At 59.2% G+C, this 17,480-nt stretch overlaps 6 protein-coding genes across 6 annotated transcripts; 5 read left to right on the top strand and 1 right to left on the bottom strand.

The window, feature by feature from the left end:
• Positions 1–413: 413 nt before the first annotated feature.
• A1Q1_03232 (uncharacterized protein) lies at positions 414–917 on the top strand (the record flags this gene model as incomplete). Its single annotated transcript, XM_014323512.1, has 1 exon — positions 414–917. The coding sequence occupies one exon, from the start codon at positions 414–416 to the stop codon at positions 915–917; it is 504 nt and encodes a 167-aa protein (XP_014178987.1).
• Positions 918–1,169: 252 nt separating this feature from the next.
• A1Q1_03233 (uncharacterized protein) lies at positions 1,170–2,036 on the bottom strand (the record flags this gene model as incomplete). The annotated part of the gene is made up of 2 exons (XM_014323513.1): positions 1,170–1,645; positions 1,796–2,036. The coding sequence occupies 2 exons, from the start codon at positions 2,034–2,036 to the stop codon at positions 1,170–1,172; spliced, it is 717 nt and encodes a 238-aa protein (XP_014178988.1).
• A 2,408-nt stretch (positions 2,037–4,444) lies between these two features.
• Positions 4,445–5,629, top strand: A1Q1_03234 (pirin; the record flags this gene model as incomplete). The annotated part of the gene is made up of 2 exons (XM_014323514.1): positions 4,445–4,767; positions 4,873–5,629. The coding sequence occupies 2 exons, from the start codon at positions 4,445–4,447 to the stop codon at positions 5,627–5,629; spliced, it is 1,080 nt and encodes a 359-aa protein (XP_014178989.1).
• Positions 5,630–7,898: 2,269 nt separating this feature from the next.
• A1Q1_03235 (uncharacterized protein) lies at positions 7,899–10,071 on the top strand (the record flags this gene model as incomplete). Its single annotated transcript, XM_014323515.1, has 5 exons — positions 7,899–8,066; positions 8,179–8,310; positions 8,533–8,627; positions 8,967–9,105; positions 9,448–10,071. The coding sequence occupies 5 exons, from the start codon at positions 7,899–7,901 to the stop codon at positions 10,069–10,071; spliced, it is 1,158 nt and encodes a 385-aa protein (XP_014178990.1).
• Positions 10,072–10,943: 872 nt separating this feature from the next.
• Positions 10,944–12,078, top strand: A1Q1_03236 (uncharacterized protein; the record flags this gene model as incomplete). Its single annotated transcript, XM_014323516.1, has 2 exons — positions 10,944–11,952; positions 11,993–12,078. 2 exons carry the CDS (start codon positions 10,944–10,946, stop codon positions 12,076–12,078), a joined length of 1,095 nt encoding a protein of 364 aa, XP_014178991.1.
• A 3,733-nt stretch (positions 12,079–15,811) lies between these two features.
• Positions 15,812–17,373, top strand: A1Q1_03237 (uncharacterized protein; the record flags this gene model as incomplete). The annotated part of the gene is made up of 2 exons (XM_014323517.1): positions 15,812–16,191; positions 16,236–17,373. 2 exons carry the CDS (start codon positions 15,812–15,814, stop codon positions 17,371–17,373), a joined length of 1,518 nt encoding a protein of 505 aa, XP_014178992.1.
• Between the last annotated feature and the right edge of the window lie 107 nt (positions 17,374–17,480).

Here is a 17,480-nt window from a genome sequence, read left to right on the forward strand (position 1 = left end):
CCGGCCGACAGCTTCTTTGCGCGCCCTCCCCGCCTCGGCCGCCGCGGCTCGATAGCGTCGGGCCAGATCTCGCGCCTGGCGGCTCGCCTCCCTGACGGCGTCAGTGTGCGGGAGCAGCAGCGCCCGCGCTCGTCGTCTGGCTCGTCGTCGAGCCCGCCGCCGCAAGTGTCCCCGATCCAGCACGAGAAGCGAACCTGAACCTGCTCGCGACGACGAACAACCCCGGCATTTCGCCCGCGGTCGAGGTCTCGCGCCCGCCGCTCGGCCCCAGCTCGCTGTCCTCGACGTCTGTGTCTTCGTACGAGATCACGACGCCCAGCACGCCCTCGTCGGCCACGTCCACGCTCTCGCGCACCGTCTACGTCCAGCCTGCGTCGTGGTCCCGCGCCCCGCTCTCGTTCCAGCACGCGCCCATGCCGGCGCCCATCCCCCCCTCCCTCCTCGCTCGCAGGGGTAGTGTCCCGGCGAACACTTTGCTCGGGTTGGGTCCGCCGCAGGGCGGGTGGTCGAACAGCGTCTACAAGGCGGTGTACCACACGCCGGCGATGCGCCCGCGCAAGCTGAGTGGGGAGAAGAAGCGCACAGCCCAGTCGCCCCAGACGTCGATCGACCTGGGACGCCGAGCGCCCACTACGCCGCTCGGCACGAGTCCGGCCAGGAGCGCGCCGACGCCCAGCCCTGCCCACTCGGCACACTCAAACTACTCGTCCTCGGACCGCGACACGAGCCCGCGGGCACCCAGTCTCGCGCTCCCGAGCCCCGTCGTGCAGTACCCCGCCCTCTCGCCGTTTGTGCCGTACCCCGCTTCGCTGGCGCCGGCGGCCAAGGGCCCAGCCCCGCCCCCGACGACATCGAGCACGAGTTTGCCCCTCGAGACGATCCCGAGTAGTTCGGGGGAGGAGAGGGAGCACGAGTAACCGCGAGCAACCGCGAGCGAAGCGAGCAGACCTACCGGCTGAGGAGCGAGAGCTCTCTGGTCTCAACTAGCGCAGCGGGTAGGAGCAGTAGGAGGAGTAGGAAGCAGTCAACGAGCAGAGCTCGAAATCATCACAGCATAACAAAACACGCCAACCACGTCTCTACGTCTCTACTTTTTGGGTTCTTTAGCATCTCTTATGGGTTAATAGTCTTCTGGGTTTTGGGTAGTAAATGCATACACATGTTGTTCTCTAACTTGCTCCTCTTTGCACTTGACTGACAAACTGTGGACTTGGGCTAGGTCGGACTTGGGATGACGGCTTGGACTGTGTGTTGGCGAGCGAGGCGATGAGAGTGCGTATACGTGCGTAGTCGCGTAGACCAGGCACGTTTGCTAAGACTGAAGCGGCAATGGATCTCACGTAACGAGGACCGGGGGCAATATCTGCTGGCATTCCGGGGCCGGAGCTGCCTGTGCGCGCGGCACAGTGCAGTATGTACAGAGCGGGTATGGAAGTGCAGACTTGCAGACCCGTGACCTGTGTCGATGTGTCAGTGTCGTGCAGATGATCTTCAAAGGGAATCAGCTCGTGACCATAAGCGGGACCACGTCGGTTTCGTCGGTTTCGTCGGTTTCGATGATCAGCAGACATCGCGAATGCGATGACCGATCCGGCCATACATCGCCTGGTGACCGACACGGCAACAGCACACCGATACGGCAAGCCTGTTCGGTAACAGTTGTCAGACTCAGCCAAATAGCCAAATGTCTAAAAGGATGGCAGTCGTAGCTCTTCCGGCGGGCTCGTCTCCGCCAGAAAAATCCTCCGGATGTCTCATCCTTAGTCCTAGTGTCTGTAGGATGTGCACAATGGACAATGGACAATGGACATGCGTATCCAGTCTTCACGCGAGTTTGCCTCGGGGTCCGGCTTTGGCTTCATTGCGTGCTGTAAAAACTCTTGGGTCAGGCGGATGGGGTTGGTGTAGTGTTGGGGAGTGGGCTCCGCAGAATGCTGTGGCCCCGCATTTCGGGCGGTCGTATCGGTGGTCCGTTGTTTTGGTATCCACCAAACCACCTTCCTCTTCTCCTGTCCGGTATGCTTGAGTTCAGGCATCTCCGCTACGGAGCGGCGGACCCCGCTGCGGATACAACCTACCTGGCACTGAACTGGCACTGAACTGGCACTGAATGGGGATACGAGGCGGAGATGGCGGAGGAGGCGGAGGTGGGGGGCCATGTCGTGCTCCAGAAAGCCGAGGGTGAGGGTGGTCCCCAGGTCACCGAAGTGTTGTCCAATGGCTGCATTTTGGGGAGAGGGGGAGGAGGGCGGGGTGAGTGTTCTGCCCTCTGCTCGGCACGCTGCACGGCTGTCCTAACGGGTGTGCGGGTGTGCGGGTGTGCGGATGAACGGATGAACGGCTACACATTCTCCTATCTACACAAACGGCGGGCCAAGCCTGTTCCGCCAAGACGAGATCGACCTCCCATTCATTGTCTCTCAACTCCCACATCAACTCGCATCATGCAGAATAGAGGGGATTGGGCCAGACCACCCAGACCACCCAGACTCCAGCTCGACCGAGCCACCTCCCCGTCCCCCTTCCCTCCTTCCTCCTCCCTCCTCGTCGCGCTCGCGGTCGCGTGAGAAGGACGCTGGCATTGGCGAAATAGACCAATGTGCGGAGGCGTGCGGAGGCATCGTGCGGTCATCTGACCACCCGGACGTGAACTTCGGTCTGACCGAGGTTTCGCGAGGGTTTCGCGAGACTTCCGCTCGTGATTGAGTGTTAGGAACCCGCCATGCTTTGGCACAGGAAATGGCACCGAGCTTCGGCATATGCTGTGTTTGCCGGTGTATTCTGCAGTGGTCTGGACTACGGCTCGACTAGCAATGCCAAGCTGCAGAAGTTTGATAGGAGATCGCAAGGAGGTCGGAAATATGGGGCGGAAGGAGCTCACAGGAGCCCAAACATGCACAGTAGTCAGCGTCGATCATCTCGCCTCCTTGTCCATTTGCACCGTCTTGGGCAGCTTTGTTTGTGTCTGCTGACTGCCTGACTGCTGATGACTCAGCGACACATCCACCTCCCCTGGCCCTGTCTGATCTGGCCCCATCGGTCATCCCATGTGAAGGCGGGCCTCCCAACGTTGCCTGCACTCTGCGGAGACCGGAGCTCATAACGGGCCCCGGATCCGCTCCTTCGGGGCCGCGCATTGCGCTGATGCGAGTTACGACTCTCCGGCTCGGAGACGCTCGAACGGTGGAAGTGCGCGGGAGCACTACGCTGAATTGAGAGCTTTGTGGGAATTCGAGCTTGACGCGGAAGACAAGTGCATTCCCCGCATATGACTCCGGGGGTGCACATGACTACGTCCGGATAATAGTCCAGATGACCCCGGAGTTATGCAGATGACCACGACACAAAAGGCAGATGACTTGTGGCTGCATATGACTTTGTCTTTCGATCGCTGTACGCTGTGGCTGTATCCTGCTGCAAGCGATCAGGCGGAGGCTTGAATGCGCCGAGGGCTGAGGTAAAGATCAAGGTCAACTGATCGCGGAGCGGTGGGCTCTGATTCCCATCCTCAAGAGTCTAGAAATGCTGGACTTAGGCCCAGAACAGCAACGAAGCTTGATCCAGCTGACAACACTGGAAGTAGGTCCGCGGAATGCATTGTGATAATTAACGGGGCCAGGGGCAGATGGCTACGATCTGGCGTTTGCGGCAGCGCAGATGACTGTTGTTGACTCATGGTGACTCACGCTTACCGTCTGCACGGCCCAGATCTGGACGATGCGGCACCTGACACCCACAGCGGTCGCCTGACATCGTGGCACTGGCTGCAACCCTCTGCAAACCTCTGCAAGCTCTGCGAGTACGGCATCCGAAGTCTAAGCAAGGACCTGACACATGCGACAAAGAGCTGTTACAAGCTTACAAGCATGAGACGACCGATGCGGTCTTCCTAACTAGGGGGCTGGACCTTGCGCCGTGTCACTCGATCGGTCGGCGCGTACCTCATCCCTCCTAGCTGTCTCCGCGGTATGATGGGGCCAGTTCCTGCAAGCTCCGGTATCCTCTCCATGGTCCATGAGTCCGCGAGAGTTCAGCCGTGTCCGCGATCCCGGGAATTAGTATCGAGCTTTATCATATACTGCCTGTTCTGGATATGTGAAGGGGCTGGAGGATACCGCAACATGCGATCTGCGACGAGTTGCTGTATCTGGAAGTGAAGCATGGACGATCTGGGGTAAGGTTGTGGGGAAGGACGAACGGTTCAGCGACGGAGTGCACCCGATGTCCGATGGATTACTTAAGCCTTCCCTCGGCTTTGCGGGTGCGGAGCAATGTTGTTTTTGACCAGTCCACAGACTACTGATGTCATGGTGTCCCGAGGGATGATTGACTTTGCACACTCACTCGTACTGACACCACAAAGAGCGACACACCGGAAACGACTCGATACACAGCTGCAAATCCTTGAACTCGAAAGGACAACGGAGATATCGAACAAGTGACAATGGCAGACGACCTCGACCTGGACATGGCCATCGAGCCGCTGACCCCGGCGCCGCAACCCTCCGAGCCCGCCACTGCCGCCGCTGCCTCAGCGACCCCAGAGCCGAATGAGGGCGGTAACAAGTCGCGCTCAGTCACCCGCGTCCAGCCAGGGTTCATCACGCCCGAGGGCGCTGGTGCGCGCGTCTCGCGCTCCATCGGCCTTCCCTCGCTGTGGAATCTGAGCCCCTTCCTCATCCTCGATTACTGCGACATTGAACCGGGACAGGGGTTCCCCGACCATCCGCACCGGGGCATGGCCACGGTCACAATGGTGCTGGACGGGTGAGTGTGTGTGCCTCTCTCGTCCTCGGAAGGACGCATCGACCCTGGGAGGACAGTAGGACATGAGACGAGGCGCTCGCTGAAGAGACTTGCTGACGCTCGCAGCCAGGTTACACACGAGGACCACCTCGGCCACACGGGCACACTGGGGCAGGGCGACCTGCAATGGATGATTGCGGGTCGGGGTCTGGTCCACTCCGAAATGCCAGTGGGCGCAGCCCGCGCACTGCAACTCTGGATCGACCTCCCCGCGGCGCGCAAGATGATGAAGCCGCGGTACGTGGACCGCAAGTCCTCGCAGATCCCCTCGGTGCCGCTTCTCGACTCTTCCTCTGCTGAAGTAGGGTCAGCAAGGGTCATCGCGGGCGAGGTGGGCGACACCAAAGGCTCGGTCCGGGACACAGTGAACGAGATCCTCCTGCTGGACCTCACGCTGCGGGGGGAGACCTTTGTCGCCGTGCCCGCGTCATGGACCTGCTTCGTGTACGCCACTGAGGGAAGTATCAGTGTGGGAGGGAAGAAGGTGAAGGCGCAGGAATGCGCCGTGCTCTCAACGTCTGAGGGCGAGACGGGCGTCCACATCGAAGCTGGGGGAAAGGGAGCTAGAGTGCTTCTCGGTGCGTCTCCACCCCTGCACCAGGAACTGGTCATGCAAGGCCCGTTCGCAGTGACGTCGCGCGATGCGGCGGGCAAGGCGCTCGCCGACTTCCGAGACGGGAGGAACGGGTTCGAGAAGGCACTCGGGTGGCGGAGCAAGACAGGGCAGGCTGTGTCCTCTGGGGCCAAGGGGAAGGGAGGCAAGGGCGGGAAGGGAAAGAAGGCGAAGAGGGGACGGCGGGGAGATGACAGTGACGACGACTAGGGGATGGGACAGGCGTGCATAGATGATCATAGATGCATAGAGACGATGCGATAGAGTGCGAGACGGTTGGGACATGGATACAAGTTCTACTCGTGGTAGGCAGGAGGAGGACCGGAGGGCGGGGGCGGGGCGGATGATCCGGAAGTCGGCGGCGGTCCGCTCGGCGCAACGTATCGAGTCGGCGGCGGACCAGCAGGCGGCGCGAACCCGCCCGGGGGAGCGAAGCCGCTCTGCGGCTGCTGCTGCTGGGGCTGACCATAGGCCGAATTCTGCCCATACCCCCCATTCCCCTTCTTGTCGCCATGATCGAATGCGCCGGCATTGTAAGCGGCCGCAGCACCCGCGAACCCGCCTCCGCTGGAGCTTGCACCCGGGGCTGAGTATCCACTCTTCGAGTCCGTGGCATAGCCGACCGAGTTGGGTTGCGAGAACTGCTCGACCTGGCGAGGCGGCAGAGGCGGCGCACCGCCACTAACGGTGGCCGCGGTGTCGTTGGGCCCGTACTGCGCGAAACCGGGCGCTTGCGCGTACCCCGTCTCGGCGGCTTGGAGGGCGAGGTTGAGATCCCTTGCTGCGGGTGGGGAGGGCACCTTGCCCGAGAGCTGGGGTCAGCTTGCACGTATGCACATTGAAACAGCTGTGGAATGGGACTGCTCAACGGCTCAACCATCGCTTCGTGTTCGGCTCGACTCTGCCTCGGCACTCAAAGGTATGCGATCGCAGAAGCTGTTGAAGACGCGCGGCTCGAGAACACTCACAATATCGGCCGGCTTGATGCCGGGCTGGTGGTACATGGCCTCGTTCTCATCGGCGCGCGAGATGAAGGCAGTGCCGACGACCTCGATACCGGCATACACCCCCTTCGAGCGCATGTACGAGTAAACCTGAGCATGCTTGTCGACCTTGCCGTCGTGGTCGCGCTCCTTCTTGCCGCCAAAGTTGCCCTCGGCGCCCTGGCCTGCGCCCCTTGGTCCTGCAGCCACCGACACGTCCGCACCGAGCGAGAATCGGTGGCTGCCGAACTGGCGCAGCGCCTCCTCTGTCCGGATGATGAGCACGGCGTCGTACACGTCCAGGCCGATTTGTAGCTGGCGTCAGTTGCAGCGGAGAGCCTCCAACTCACCCCTGCTGTCATCGAGGTCGGCATGATGGCCGCCGGCGCGCTCCAGGCTGTGTGTCAGCTCCTGAAGTGAACCGTCGAGCTGGCGCCAGCAACTCACATCCATCAGGCAAGCGCGCGACGACTAGGCCGCTACCCCCCGCGCCGCCCCATGGCGCAACACCAGCACGCACGCAAGTGTACACGGCGATACCCTTCGCGTCGCGCACAACGCTGGGCGGGATCTTGGCGTACTTGTGCGCGTGGTGGCCCGCATCCGCGGCAGGAGCATCGACAGTGAACGAGCGCAGGATCTTGGCCGCCTTCTCCATCTCGGCGGGGAAGTCGCCCGACGTCGGCCAGACGCCTCCAGCCCCCACTTCTGCCCGTAGCTGTTCACGGCCCCGCCGAGCTTGTCGCTGAGGCCCATTGCGCGCTTCGTCCACTTCGACTCGTGCCCGTGCGGCGTGGCGGGGGCCGAGGCCGCTTCGTCTTTCCGTCCGAGTCCGAAACCCATGGCGATGCTGTGTAGATCAGAGTGCGAAAATGAAAAGTAGTGAGAGAGAGAGGTCGTGCGATGGTGGGAAACTATGTGCGGGAGATCAATGATAAGGACCCAACAGCCTAGACAGACATTTCATTCATGCTCTTTATCCATGACGCTCGACGGAGTTGCGGCACAGGTAGCGACGCTGGGAGCACAAGATCTGGCAGTGCGACAATGACGTCGTCGATCGCAGCCGCCGGAATGTCATAGGGCGTCACAAAAATGTTGGGCTCACTGCGCCGCCGCTCCGCTTCTTGGCGCCGCCTCTGACGCGCGTCGCTGGAACTGCGCATGTACGCCGACTTCTGGCCGCGCTAGCGTGATGATCCAGACCAGACCGCCATTATCGATGATATCAGAAGTGATCTGCCGCAGCAACTACCACCACAGGGTTGCGCCAGTACTTGTTCGGTGGAGGCGCCAGACGGAAATGGCCGAGCGACCGGCAACATCCCGGCCATTAGCCGGCGGTTGATGCCGATGGCTCCTTGGCCCGATGGGCACGACGCGCCTGAAACTTGCTCTTTCATCTTTCAACTTCCTCATTCCTTTCGCTCGCTTTGACAACACGGCGCAACGCCCACGACATTGAAACAAACCGACTCCGACACTCCTTTGACACCATGGCTCCAAAAGCCATCATGGCGGGCGACGAGCACCGGTTCGACTTCCCCAGCCTCATCCTCGACCACAAGCCGCGCAGCAAGAGGACAGTAACCCTCGTCGACCTCGACGTGGACGTGTACGGCCTCGATGAGATCAGAAAGAGCAAGCTCCCCATTTGCGCAGTTGTGAGTGTGCCCGTCTGCGCCGCGGTTCCCGGTCGGTCCCTCAAGCGCTTCACTCTTCGTGATATTGCGCTTTTGACTTCGCTTCTGCTCGCCCACTGATAGCTAATCGCAGATCCTCTCGCATGGAAGATGTCACTCTGCAAAGATGATGGGCACGATGGCTTCCGGCATTCTCGGCGAGCTGGACCGGCTGCAGGCCGAAAGCGGGCGGGAGAAGGTGCGCGACGTGATTGTCGTTACTTTGGTGAGTGATTGTTCTCTCCATGCTCGTTATCCGTTGTGGTCGGCCAGAGCGCTACTGCTCCGGATCAATGGCCAGCTAGGCCCTAGGCCGTTGCTGTGATCAGCTTCTCCATTGCCTTCGAGCTCTCACCATCTCGTGACGGGCGTATGAGGTGTACCCCAGGCATCGGAAGTCTGCTCAGTGCTGTCGACGGAGCGTAACTCGCTAAGCATGGTCACCCAGGCGGCTCAAGCATTGGGTGCCGAAATGCAGGGCGAATACTGCCTCAAGAAGGCTGGCATTAGCTCAGGAAAACCAGTTAATGAGCTCACCTATACGTATGGGCTTTTCTATTGTCCAAGGACAATGGGGCTCGTTCATTTGGGACACTGTCCGAGTCGTCCGGGTTGCGAATGGTCTTCCAAAGCTGGGGTTCAGCTGTCATGGCGAACATCGCAGCTACCTGGCTCTGGTGTTGCGGACTAAGCTCTGTGGTCTGGACTTGCACCCAGCGTGCTTGATTGCCAGCGGACTGCTGTCAGCTAAGTCGCGCACAACAAACAGCTCACAGTTCTTTGTTACGCCATCGAGCCTTGAGACAAAGGATGGCCTTGAGCTGTCGCCAGTGTTACTGGCGGGGGAAAGATCGACCTGTCGCTGGACGTGAGCTTCAACAGGTGGAGATGGAAGCTCACCACTTCTCGGAGCTTTGGGATACGGGGTCCGCAACGGCCTTGCGATCAGCTTGCGACTTCTGGAGCAAAAGCTTACCTGTCCACTGTGCCATGGGGAACGTTTCTTACCGGAGTAACTGCAGTGAGCTGGTGACACGAGTTGTGAAGCTACCTGGTCGCCTCTGCGATCGCCTCTGCAGCCTGCACCTGTGCGAGAGTCGGAACTGTATCGTCGAGGGAGCTGCGTGGAGCGGGAGCTTCGGCGATACTGGCTCGCGCCTGGCTAAACTGGCAAGCTTACCCATCTCAGGCTGGGGCTGATTTCCGTCCACTGGTGTCACCTCAAGCCTGTGACGTCTGGAGAGCTCACCAGTCGAGCGGCTCCGGAAGATTGTCATCTGGTGTCAGCTTAAGCCTGGAACATCTGGCAGCTCACCCTTATTCTATCGCAGACTGAAACCAAAGCTCGCTTGCTGACCCACAGGACCACCGCAACCACGGCGCGCGGACGCGGTTCCGTAACACGAACTTGTCCTACGACAAGAACCCGACCCATCTGATGGATATGGCGGCGACGGTGTACGCGGGCGCACAGGACCAGAAGTTCATCATGGACTTCCTGCCGTCGTACCTATTCCCGCGGGGCGAGCGCACGATCGACTCCTTCGTGCCAGCCGGCGTGAGCATGGGCGGGCACTCTGTCTGGCGTCTGCTGCGTCATGACCCGAGCGTCCGTTTCGGTATTCCGATCATCTCGATCCCGTCAGAGGTGCTGGGCGTCAATCTCGAGGAGCGGGCGACGCAGTACGGCGTGTCGTCCGAGGAGCTGATCTACCCCGACGGCGTGCGGCACTACATGATGGGCGTGCCGCCACCAGGCGCCTACGGGGGGAAGAAGATCCTCGTCCTCAGCGGCGGGAAGGACGTGTCGATGCCGATCGAGAGGGCCGAGCCGATTATTGCGAAGATTAGTGAAGAGGCAGATGTCGAGTGGAAGGTTGATGAAGGGGCTGGACACAAGATCTCGCCGGACATGGTGCGCTGGACAGCGGACGCAGTTTGGCGCTGGACCGCCAGCAAGGAGGCGCTGCCCAAGGCCAAGCTCTAAGCTGGGCATGCAAACTCCCCTCCGCACTCGCTGCGCACCCGGCCGGAACATTGCGGGCAGGGTGTCGACGCGGCCCATCAGGCGATTGCGTGCTGCGGTCTGTTGTCTGGTTGAAGTGCGAAAGTGCCGAGGAGTAGAACGACCCAGATCCCCAGTTGTAGAAAGGAGTACCTAGATGTGAGAAAGCATGATAGAGCCAACTCCGCTTTGCAGGCGCATGACCACAGGTTGCATGGAATCAAGGCCGTGCCGGCTCCGAGAGAGGGAGCAACGCACATGTGTGCCGAGGAGGGTTGAGCGCAGCAATCGCCGGAAGTGAGCGAGAGTGCGACTCGACAGGCAGCTCACACTGGACGTCTTCTGCTCGACTGCCTTGCTGGTCAATGAGCAGGAGAGCGTTCCAGGGTTGCCCGTCGCATTCACTGCCATTTGACGTGCAATCAGCCTTGCACGAGGAGCGAGAGTGCTGGGATGGCGGCACAGCCATCTCCGAGCACCGTGAAGCGGCACAGCTTGACTTCTCGCGCCACCCTTGCACACCTCTCACGACACCGACACGTCGACGTGTCTGCCCCCCTAACTCACCCTTCCTCTCAATGAGTCCGACTGTCCTCTGATGGCGTTTGATGCTCGCCATCATCTCTATCCCTCTTCTTTCATTACCACCCTCCTTTACGGCACCTTCACAATAGACCAACCCTCCTCACTCTACCCTCTCTCCTCCCTCTCACGTTACGGCTGCCCTCGTAACCAGCCCTTCGTGCCTCCCCACCATCACCAACACTCGCCACTGCACTTTCCCACTCAATTCTGCCTGCCGGTCGAGGCGATGCGGTAAGCTGATGCCCCTTGAGAAGAGCTGACCTCAGATAATGCCAGAGCTCCGTCCCGTTCACTGGTCTATCCCAGGCTATTTTAACGGCAGGAAGACGCCTGCGATGATGCTCCTCGAGTCACCAGACTTCAACAAGTATGGCGGTGGTCGGGGCCTGAAGGTGATTCGCCTCTCACCCTCTTACCTCGCCCGTAAGAATGGGCCTGGCTGGAAGATGCCCGACATCCCCGCCGCCGCCCGCGCACACCTTCCCGACGGTCGTACCACGCTCGAAATGACTCGAGGCGAGTTTGCTTTCCACGTTAGCGAACAGTTCTACGAGCCCATGATGGACGCCACCGAGGCGTTTGCCGATCGCTTCAACGCCGTCGCTCCCGACCTCATGACGGAAGTGCTGCTGCGCTGGAACAACACTTACTGGCCCATCGATTGGAGCTTCTCCTATCAGTCCGTGTTTCTGGGACACAGTCGCATCATGGGTCCGCAGTCTATTAGCCAGGCCGGGTTCTCAGCCTTCGACTTGGTCGACGAAGAGTTCCTCGCCACGAAAGGCGAGTCCGGCGACCCGCTCTGCGTCTCCGTATTCCTCGACCCCGCTAAGCCTGGCATGATCCACGTCTGCGCTACGCTTCCTGTCCTCGACAAAGAGGTGGAGGATGACCTCAGCGCTCTCCTTTGCGAGATTCTCAACGCTGCCGCTATCGCTTGGAGGACCCGCACTCGCGCCACCCTTATCCTCCGACATACCGAGTACATCTATGTCAGCTTCGAAGAGTCGTCCATTGATCAGCCCATCCCCACCATCCGCATCAGCACAGTTCAGCACGACAACCCCGCCCACCCCAACACTTCGCCCCACCCATGGGGATTCACATTCCTCAACCTCGTCATGGCGAATCTCAGCTGGTGGTTCAAGGAGGGCGGTGACAAGCGCTGGCAGCCGTGCCAGCAGGACAGATACTACGAGAGGCATTGCAAACCCGAACACCTCGTGGAGTCCCCTGAATCTCAATCCGAAGCCCTTCCGACCATCGAGGAGGAGTCTGGTGAGTTGCCAACGATGTGGTGGATGCAGCTGACTTGCAGCCAACGAGAGCCAGGACAAAACCAAGAGCAAGGTTGAGAAGCGCACGATGCCCAAGGGCAAGAAGCGGAAGTCTAAGAAGAAGTAAACGTTCAGCATTGCAGTAGTGAGCTATTCGAGATACATCGCGTAGCTGACGCTCAGAGGTCCCTTGACCTTTGAAACGTGCCGCACCGTCACCCTTCGCATAATTGGCGAAAATACCTAAAATTGCCCGAATCGAGCCCATCGAGCCCGCGGGCTTTGACGGTGTGCCTTCATTCGCTGTTCCGTAAAGCGAGAGCACCGTAAGCTGTCTCCATGTCCCAGGTATCTGATAGCAGCAAAGAGACTCTGTCCATAAGCCAGTCCGAACGTTGGTAGCGACGATGGTGAGTTCAAGCGAAGACGGACCAGAACTAACAACAGCATCCGCTGCAGCTTCTTTGTCTCCGAGCCTTCAACAGAGCTTTGACAGGGACGCTCACATACTCGCTTGAAACACTGTGCAGCACAGTTTCAGTTCTCTCTACTCCAACTTCGGCGAGTCAGTCGCTAACTTGCGCATCTCTTCTTTCTTGAGCTAAGGCGAAGGTGAATCTGGAACACGGCCCATGCCACTCTGACTTTGCGAACAACTCGAATCGCTGCATCGGTAAGCTGGCCAGAGCCGATGGTTAGCTTATCACAGTGTGAGCTTCTGCATTTGTTTAAGCACCACAGAACAAGGCGCAAGTATACCAGTGAGCTTGAGGGCTTCCCGAACTAGCTGACATCAACAGTGAGGATGAAAGGTCAAGCACCGGACGACTTTCGATATCCTCACATGTTCTAATGCCTCAGAAGGTGGCTGCTTCGCTTTGACCTCGATAGCTAACGACAGATGGCGGCGGCCGAATTACGCTTCAAGTTCCATCACCTCCAGGCGGACTTGCACGTACGTGTCGGCACACTTGGTGAGTTCGAATCGTGGGGGATGTGGGGTCGACCAGCCAGACGCGCGTGCTTCTCCGTTGAGCCTGTGCCTTGCACAATAGCGCGGAGCGCGTTGGCCTTTGTGTGGTGAGCATTCGGAGCACGCATGGTGCGAGGCCATTGCAAAACTGATTTGGTCACCGCTGGCCGAAGCCTGTCTGGTGAGGGGATGCAGGATGTGTATATAAGCACGGCCGACACCTGTCCTGCTTCTTTCTCTTCTTCATTACCACCACTTCGACGACATCTCCCCCTTCCTTCAATCTGCAATCCAGGCACCCTCTCGATGCTCTTCTTCCCCTCAATCACAACTTGCGACTCGCAGTTTCCTCGACGACTCCTTCATAACTCATCTTAGTGAAGGACTTCGATGGCATTGCCCCTCAGCACTTCCACGTCACCTCACCACCCCACACAGTTCAGCAGTCATTCATGACTACCCGCCTCGCTCCACTTCCCCAAGTCAACTGCTATCAGGGCTCGGTCCTCTAGTCCACTCTTGCAACCTGCGTTAGAACCGGACAGCTTTCTCGGCCAGCCATGGGTAAGCTGCTCCTCCCCCTGCTGAAGCTAACATCACAGTATCAACAGTATCATTGCTTCTCCGGCTGTGTTCCAGCATGCCTCCTCGTCCTCCACGGCACGTCGGCATCCCCCTATGTGACAACAGACCACACTCCGCTGGCGGTGGCACTTCGCGAGAATTTCCGACATTTTGGCATGAACCCCGTGAGCTTCGAAGGCCCAAATGTCCAAGCTGACAGCAGTCCGGCCGCTGGGCACATCGGATAGAGCAGCATGAGACCGATTCAAATGCCCGACAAGAGTGAAGGCCTGCATCGCATCACGTTATCTTGTGTTCGTACTGTACGTTGCTGGCCGGGTCTGTAGGAATTCAGCTGACAACAGATGTCAAGTCTTACCTTGTCTCGCACCGCCTATTGTTCTTCACGGGTGAGCAGCTTCCAGGTCGTTGAGCATGAAGCTGAGTCCGCAGACTGCACTGTTATTCAAACGCGGGGATTCCAGTAAGCTACACAGATCGAATGATGTAGCTGATCATAGCAGCTGCTTAGACTGCAAGTAAGTCCGCCAAAGCTTGAGTCGTTATCAGCACCTATCGGCTTTCTCAAGAAGCGTCAAGAACAGCGATATGAATGAGTAGAGGCAAGGCGTCGTGATCCTCAACTTCCCTTCGGAGTAAGCTTTTGAGTCCTGAGGTTCAAGCTGATCGCAGTCGCTCGACCGGCTTTTCTTTCTCCGTACCTCAGTAGTGGTTTGAAGGAGGAGACAGAAGGTAAGCTGAGAAGCACCTTCCATCGAGCTGACCTCAGCTCTCGGATCCAGACACTGGGGTAGCTATGGCAAGCGAGTGCTAAAGCTGAGCCCAGCTTTTAACACGGAGTCTCTGTACGGCGATACCCAATCTCTTCACCAATAGGTAAGCTGTGCAGTGTTACATGAGCTGATGGCAGTCGTCACTTTCCGTGAGCTTTCTTGATCTTGATCTTTAGCTCACTTCAGCAAACCGTCCTCGATAAGAGAGCTTGCGGCTTGCCTCGACGAGAATTGGGTGAGCTTTGTTGTCGTGGATGATCAGCTCACCGTCAGAGCCTTGCACTGCTGTGGGATCAGTTCATACTTAGAAGTACAGGGGAGGTAAGTTTACACCGTCTCAGCTTCAGCTGACTTCAGGGGACACTTGAGTTAAATCGGTGTTTCCTAGCTGCGGGTGGCAGTCTCTCGGGGAACACGACTGTGAGCCTCAGTGAAGTTGGGCAGGACGCAAGCTGACTCCAGCTCCTCTCCACCGACCTCATCTTTGCGAGCTACAGGCCCGTGCCCTTGAGCCATCAACCCCGTCCCAGGCCTTTCAACGCCGTGTGCACAGACTTGGAGTGTAGCGAGAAGTAAGCTGCTCGCACCATAACGGTGCCGAGCTGACTCCAGGAATAACCTGGCGCAGTACGGGCGCGAGAATGTCAGCTGTCGAGAACGACTCCCTAGCTGACGGCAGAATCTCAGATGCACCCGACACGTGAGCTCACTAGTCGTGGATTAAGAGCCGGCGGCAGCACTCCATGCTGCGCTTCGTGAGCTTGATGGCATTCAAGCTTGAGCTGACTTCAGCCTCAAAGCTTTGAAAATCGGGGTCTGAGTCACGCCATGACTGAAGCATAGCCTTTAGCAGACCTAGCCTCCGGCTCTACACTAAGTAAGCTTAGGTCAAGTGAACCTCGAGCTGACCACTACTGTAGGTTCGAGATCGCCGTCAACTATGAGTCGGGGGGATCCATACTCCGGGGTACCTTGAGCTCAAGTTAAGTCGGAAGGCATTCTGTCAGGGTAGCTACACTGTACCGGATCTGTAGCTAACCTCAGAACCCGTTACGCTGCGATGAGGCTCCGTCTGGCCGGTGGATGAAAGGTAGTGCTTTCTCTGTGGGCGGCGGTGGAGGGGCAACCTGACTTTGTAGTTCGATTTCTGAAGCTAACACCTGGGAACCCATCGCTCCCTTGAGAAACAGCGTTCATGGATACTTTCCAGGTACTCTAACTCGTCTGCGTACTGATAGCTGACTCCAGCCTCTGCGGTTGGTTCGACAGCTCAGAATGCCGGTTCTGAAGCTGACGGCAGTGGATCAAAGTGGAAGTTCATCGTAGAGATGCAATGTGATGCCATTCTGGAGCCCCGCAATCATTACCGGTCTTTGCCGATCCAGAATCTCGGTCTCTTCCGTTCGACTCTCCCACGTTTATCTGGAGACCTGGGCCGTCGACGTCGTTCTCACTGATTCTCCGCACCTTCCACACTCATTCCACCCTCACATTTATCCAATACTCTAATAACCGCCTGAACGATCCTCATGTCGACAAGTGAGGACCCGTATGCGCCCGAAGGCGACCCCCGCCTCCTCCCCGTCCCCCTGTCAACGACGTCGGTCTGGCAACAATCCGTCGCCCTCGACCCGCTTATCTCGAATTCGACCACTCCACTCCCCGAGTCGGCCGACATTGTCGTCGTTGGCGGAGGCCTCTGTGGCGCCCTCCTAGCCTGGGAACTGCTCCAGAGGACGAGCGGCAACGTCGTGCTCCTGGAGGCAAGAGAATTAGCCTCTGGCGCCTCGGGCAGGAACGCAGGCCACTGTCGACCCGACGCCGGGCGGGGATTTGGCATGTTCGCAAACGTGCATGGGGAGGAGCAGGCGAGGGCGATTCTCAACAGCGAACGGACGGTTTTTGAGCGGTACGTCCCCCATCCCCCTCCTCTTTCCCAGCTGATAGAGTAAGGGTGGACCGGTTCATCCACAAGCACAAGATCGAATGCGAATGGCAGAAGAGAGAGACGTACGATGTCTGCCTGACCGAGGACTTTGCGGCGTACTCGCAACAAGCGAACGACGCATTCGCGCAGGCTGGTGGCCACCCGCCCGCCCCGCTTGGGAGAGAGGGTGCGCAAAAGGCGGCGCGGAGCCAGAGCGCCGTCGAGGCGTATGGCTGGGAGGCGGCGACGCTCAATCCTGCCGAGCTGACACTGGCGATCCACAAGTTGTGCAAGGACACAGAGCGGTACGACGCGTTCACGTTCTGTCCCGTTTTGGGACTGACGCCGGGCGTTAATCCGGACGTGCTCATCCGGCCCGACCCAGATGTCGAGTCACGGGAGGCGACGGATCCCGCCGAAACCCCCGGATGCGCCGGATGGACAGTCGCGACTGCCCGCGGCTCAGTGAGGGCGCGCAAGGTCGTATTGGCCACGAACGGGTATACGGACAGCGTGATGCCGATGGGCATCGTGCCGGTGCAGGCGCAGGCGCATCTCCTTTCCTCTCCCACGCCTCACTTGGACAGCTCCTACTCGCTCCGAAGGAGCATGAAGGAGTTCTACTCTGTCGCTCCCCGTCCCGACGGCACAGTTGTGCTGGGCGTATCGCGCCTGGGATGGCCTGAGGAACTCTTGAGACAGGCGGTTGGCAATGTGGACGACAGTACGTGGAACGCGACGATTGCTGCGCAGGGTCTCAACGCGATTAGTGACGTTTGGCCAAATGGGCCATGGAAGCACGCCAAGCCTGGGGATCTGCACCCACCTCCGGCGGGGGGCAGCATCAAGACTGCGACTGAGCGCAAAGAAGTCGAGGTTGACGGCCTCGAGTGTGCCTGGACTGGCATCATTGGGATCACGAATGATCTTGTTCCCGTCGTGGGGCCTGTGCCGGGAAAGGACAACCTGTTCGTCGCAGCGGGGTATAACGGTCACGGCATGGCTCGGATCTTCGTCACTGCGCCTGCGCTCGCGACGCGGATTGCGTCGGGCAAATGGAGGGAGGAGGATGGCATGCCCGAGTGTTTCCGCCTCACTCCCGAACGGTTTGCGAGTCTCACGGCCGACTTGAGTCCGAGCGCGAAGCCGAGCCCGGCGGCGTAAAACTGGCAGCAGTACGGTAGCAGCTGCAGAAGAAGGCGGATACTAGAACACTGATGCATGGAATGGTAGTGGTAGCGTAATGTGAGCGAATGAAAGAATGATACTAA

Source organism: Trichosporon asahii (genome assembly GCF_000293215.1).
Source record: "Trichosporon asahii var. asahii CBS 2479 unplaced genomic scaffold scaffold00054, whole genome shotgun sequence".
Taxonomy (NCBI): Eukaryota; Fungi; Basidiomycota; class Tremellomycetes; order Trichosporonales; family Trichosporonaceae; genus Trichosporon; species Trichosporon asahii.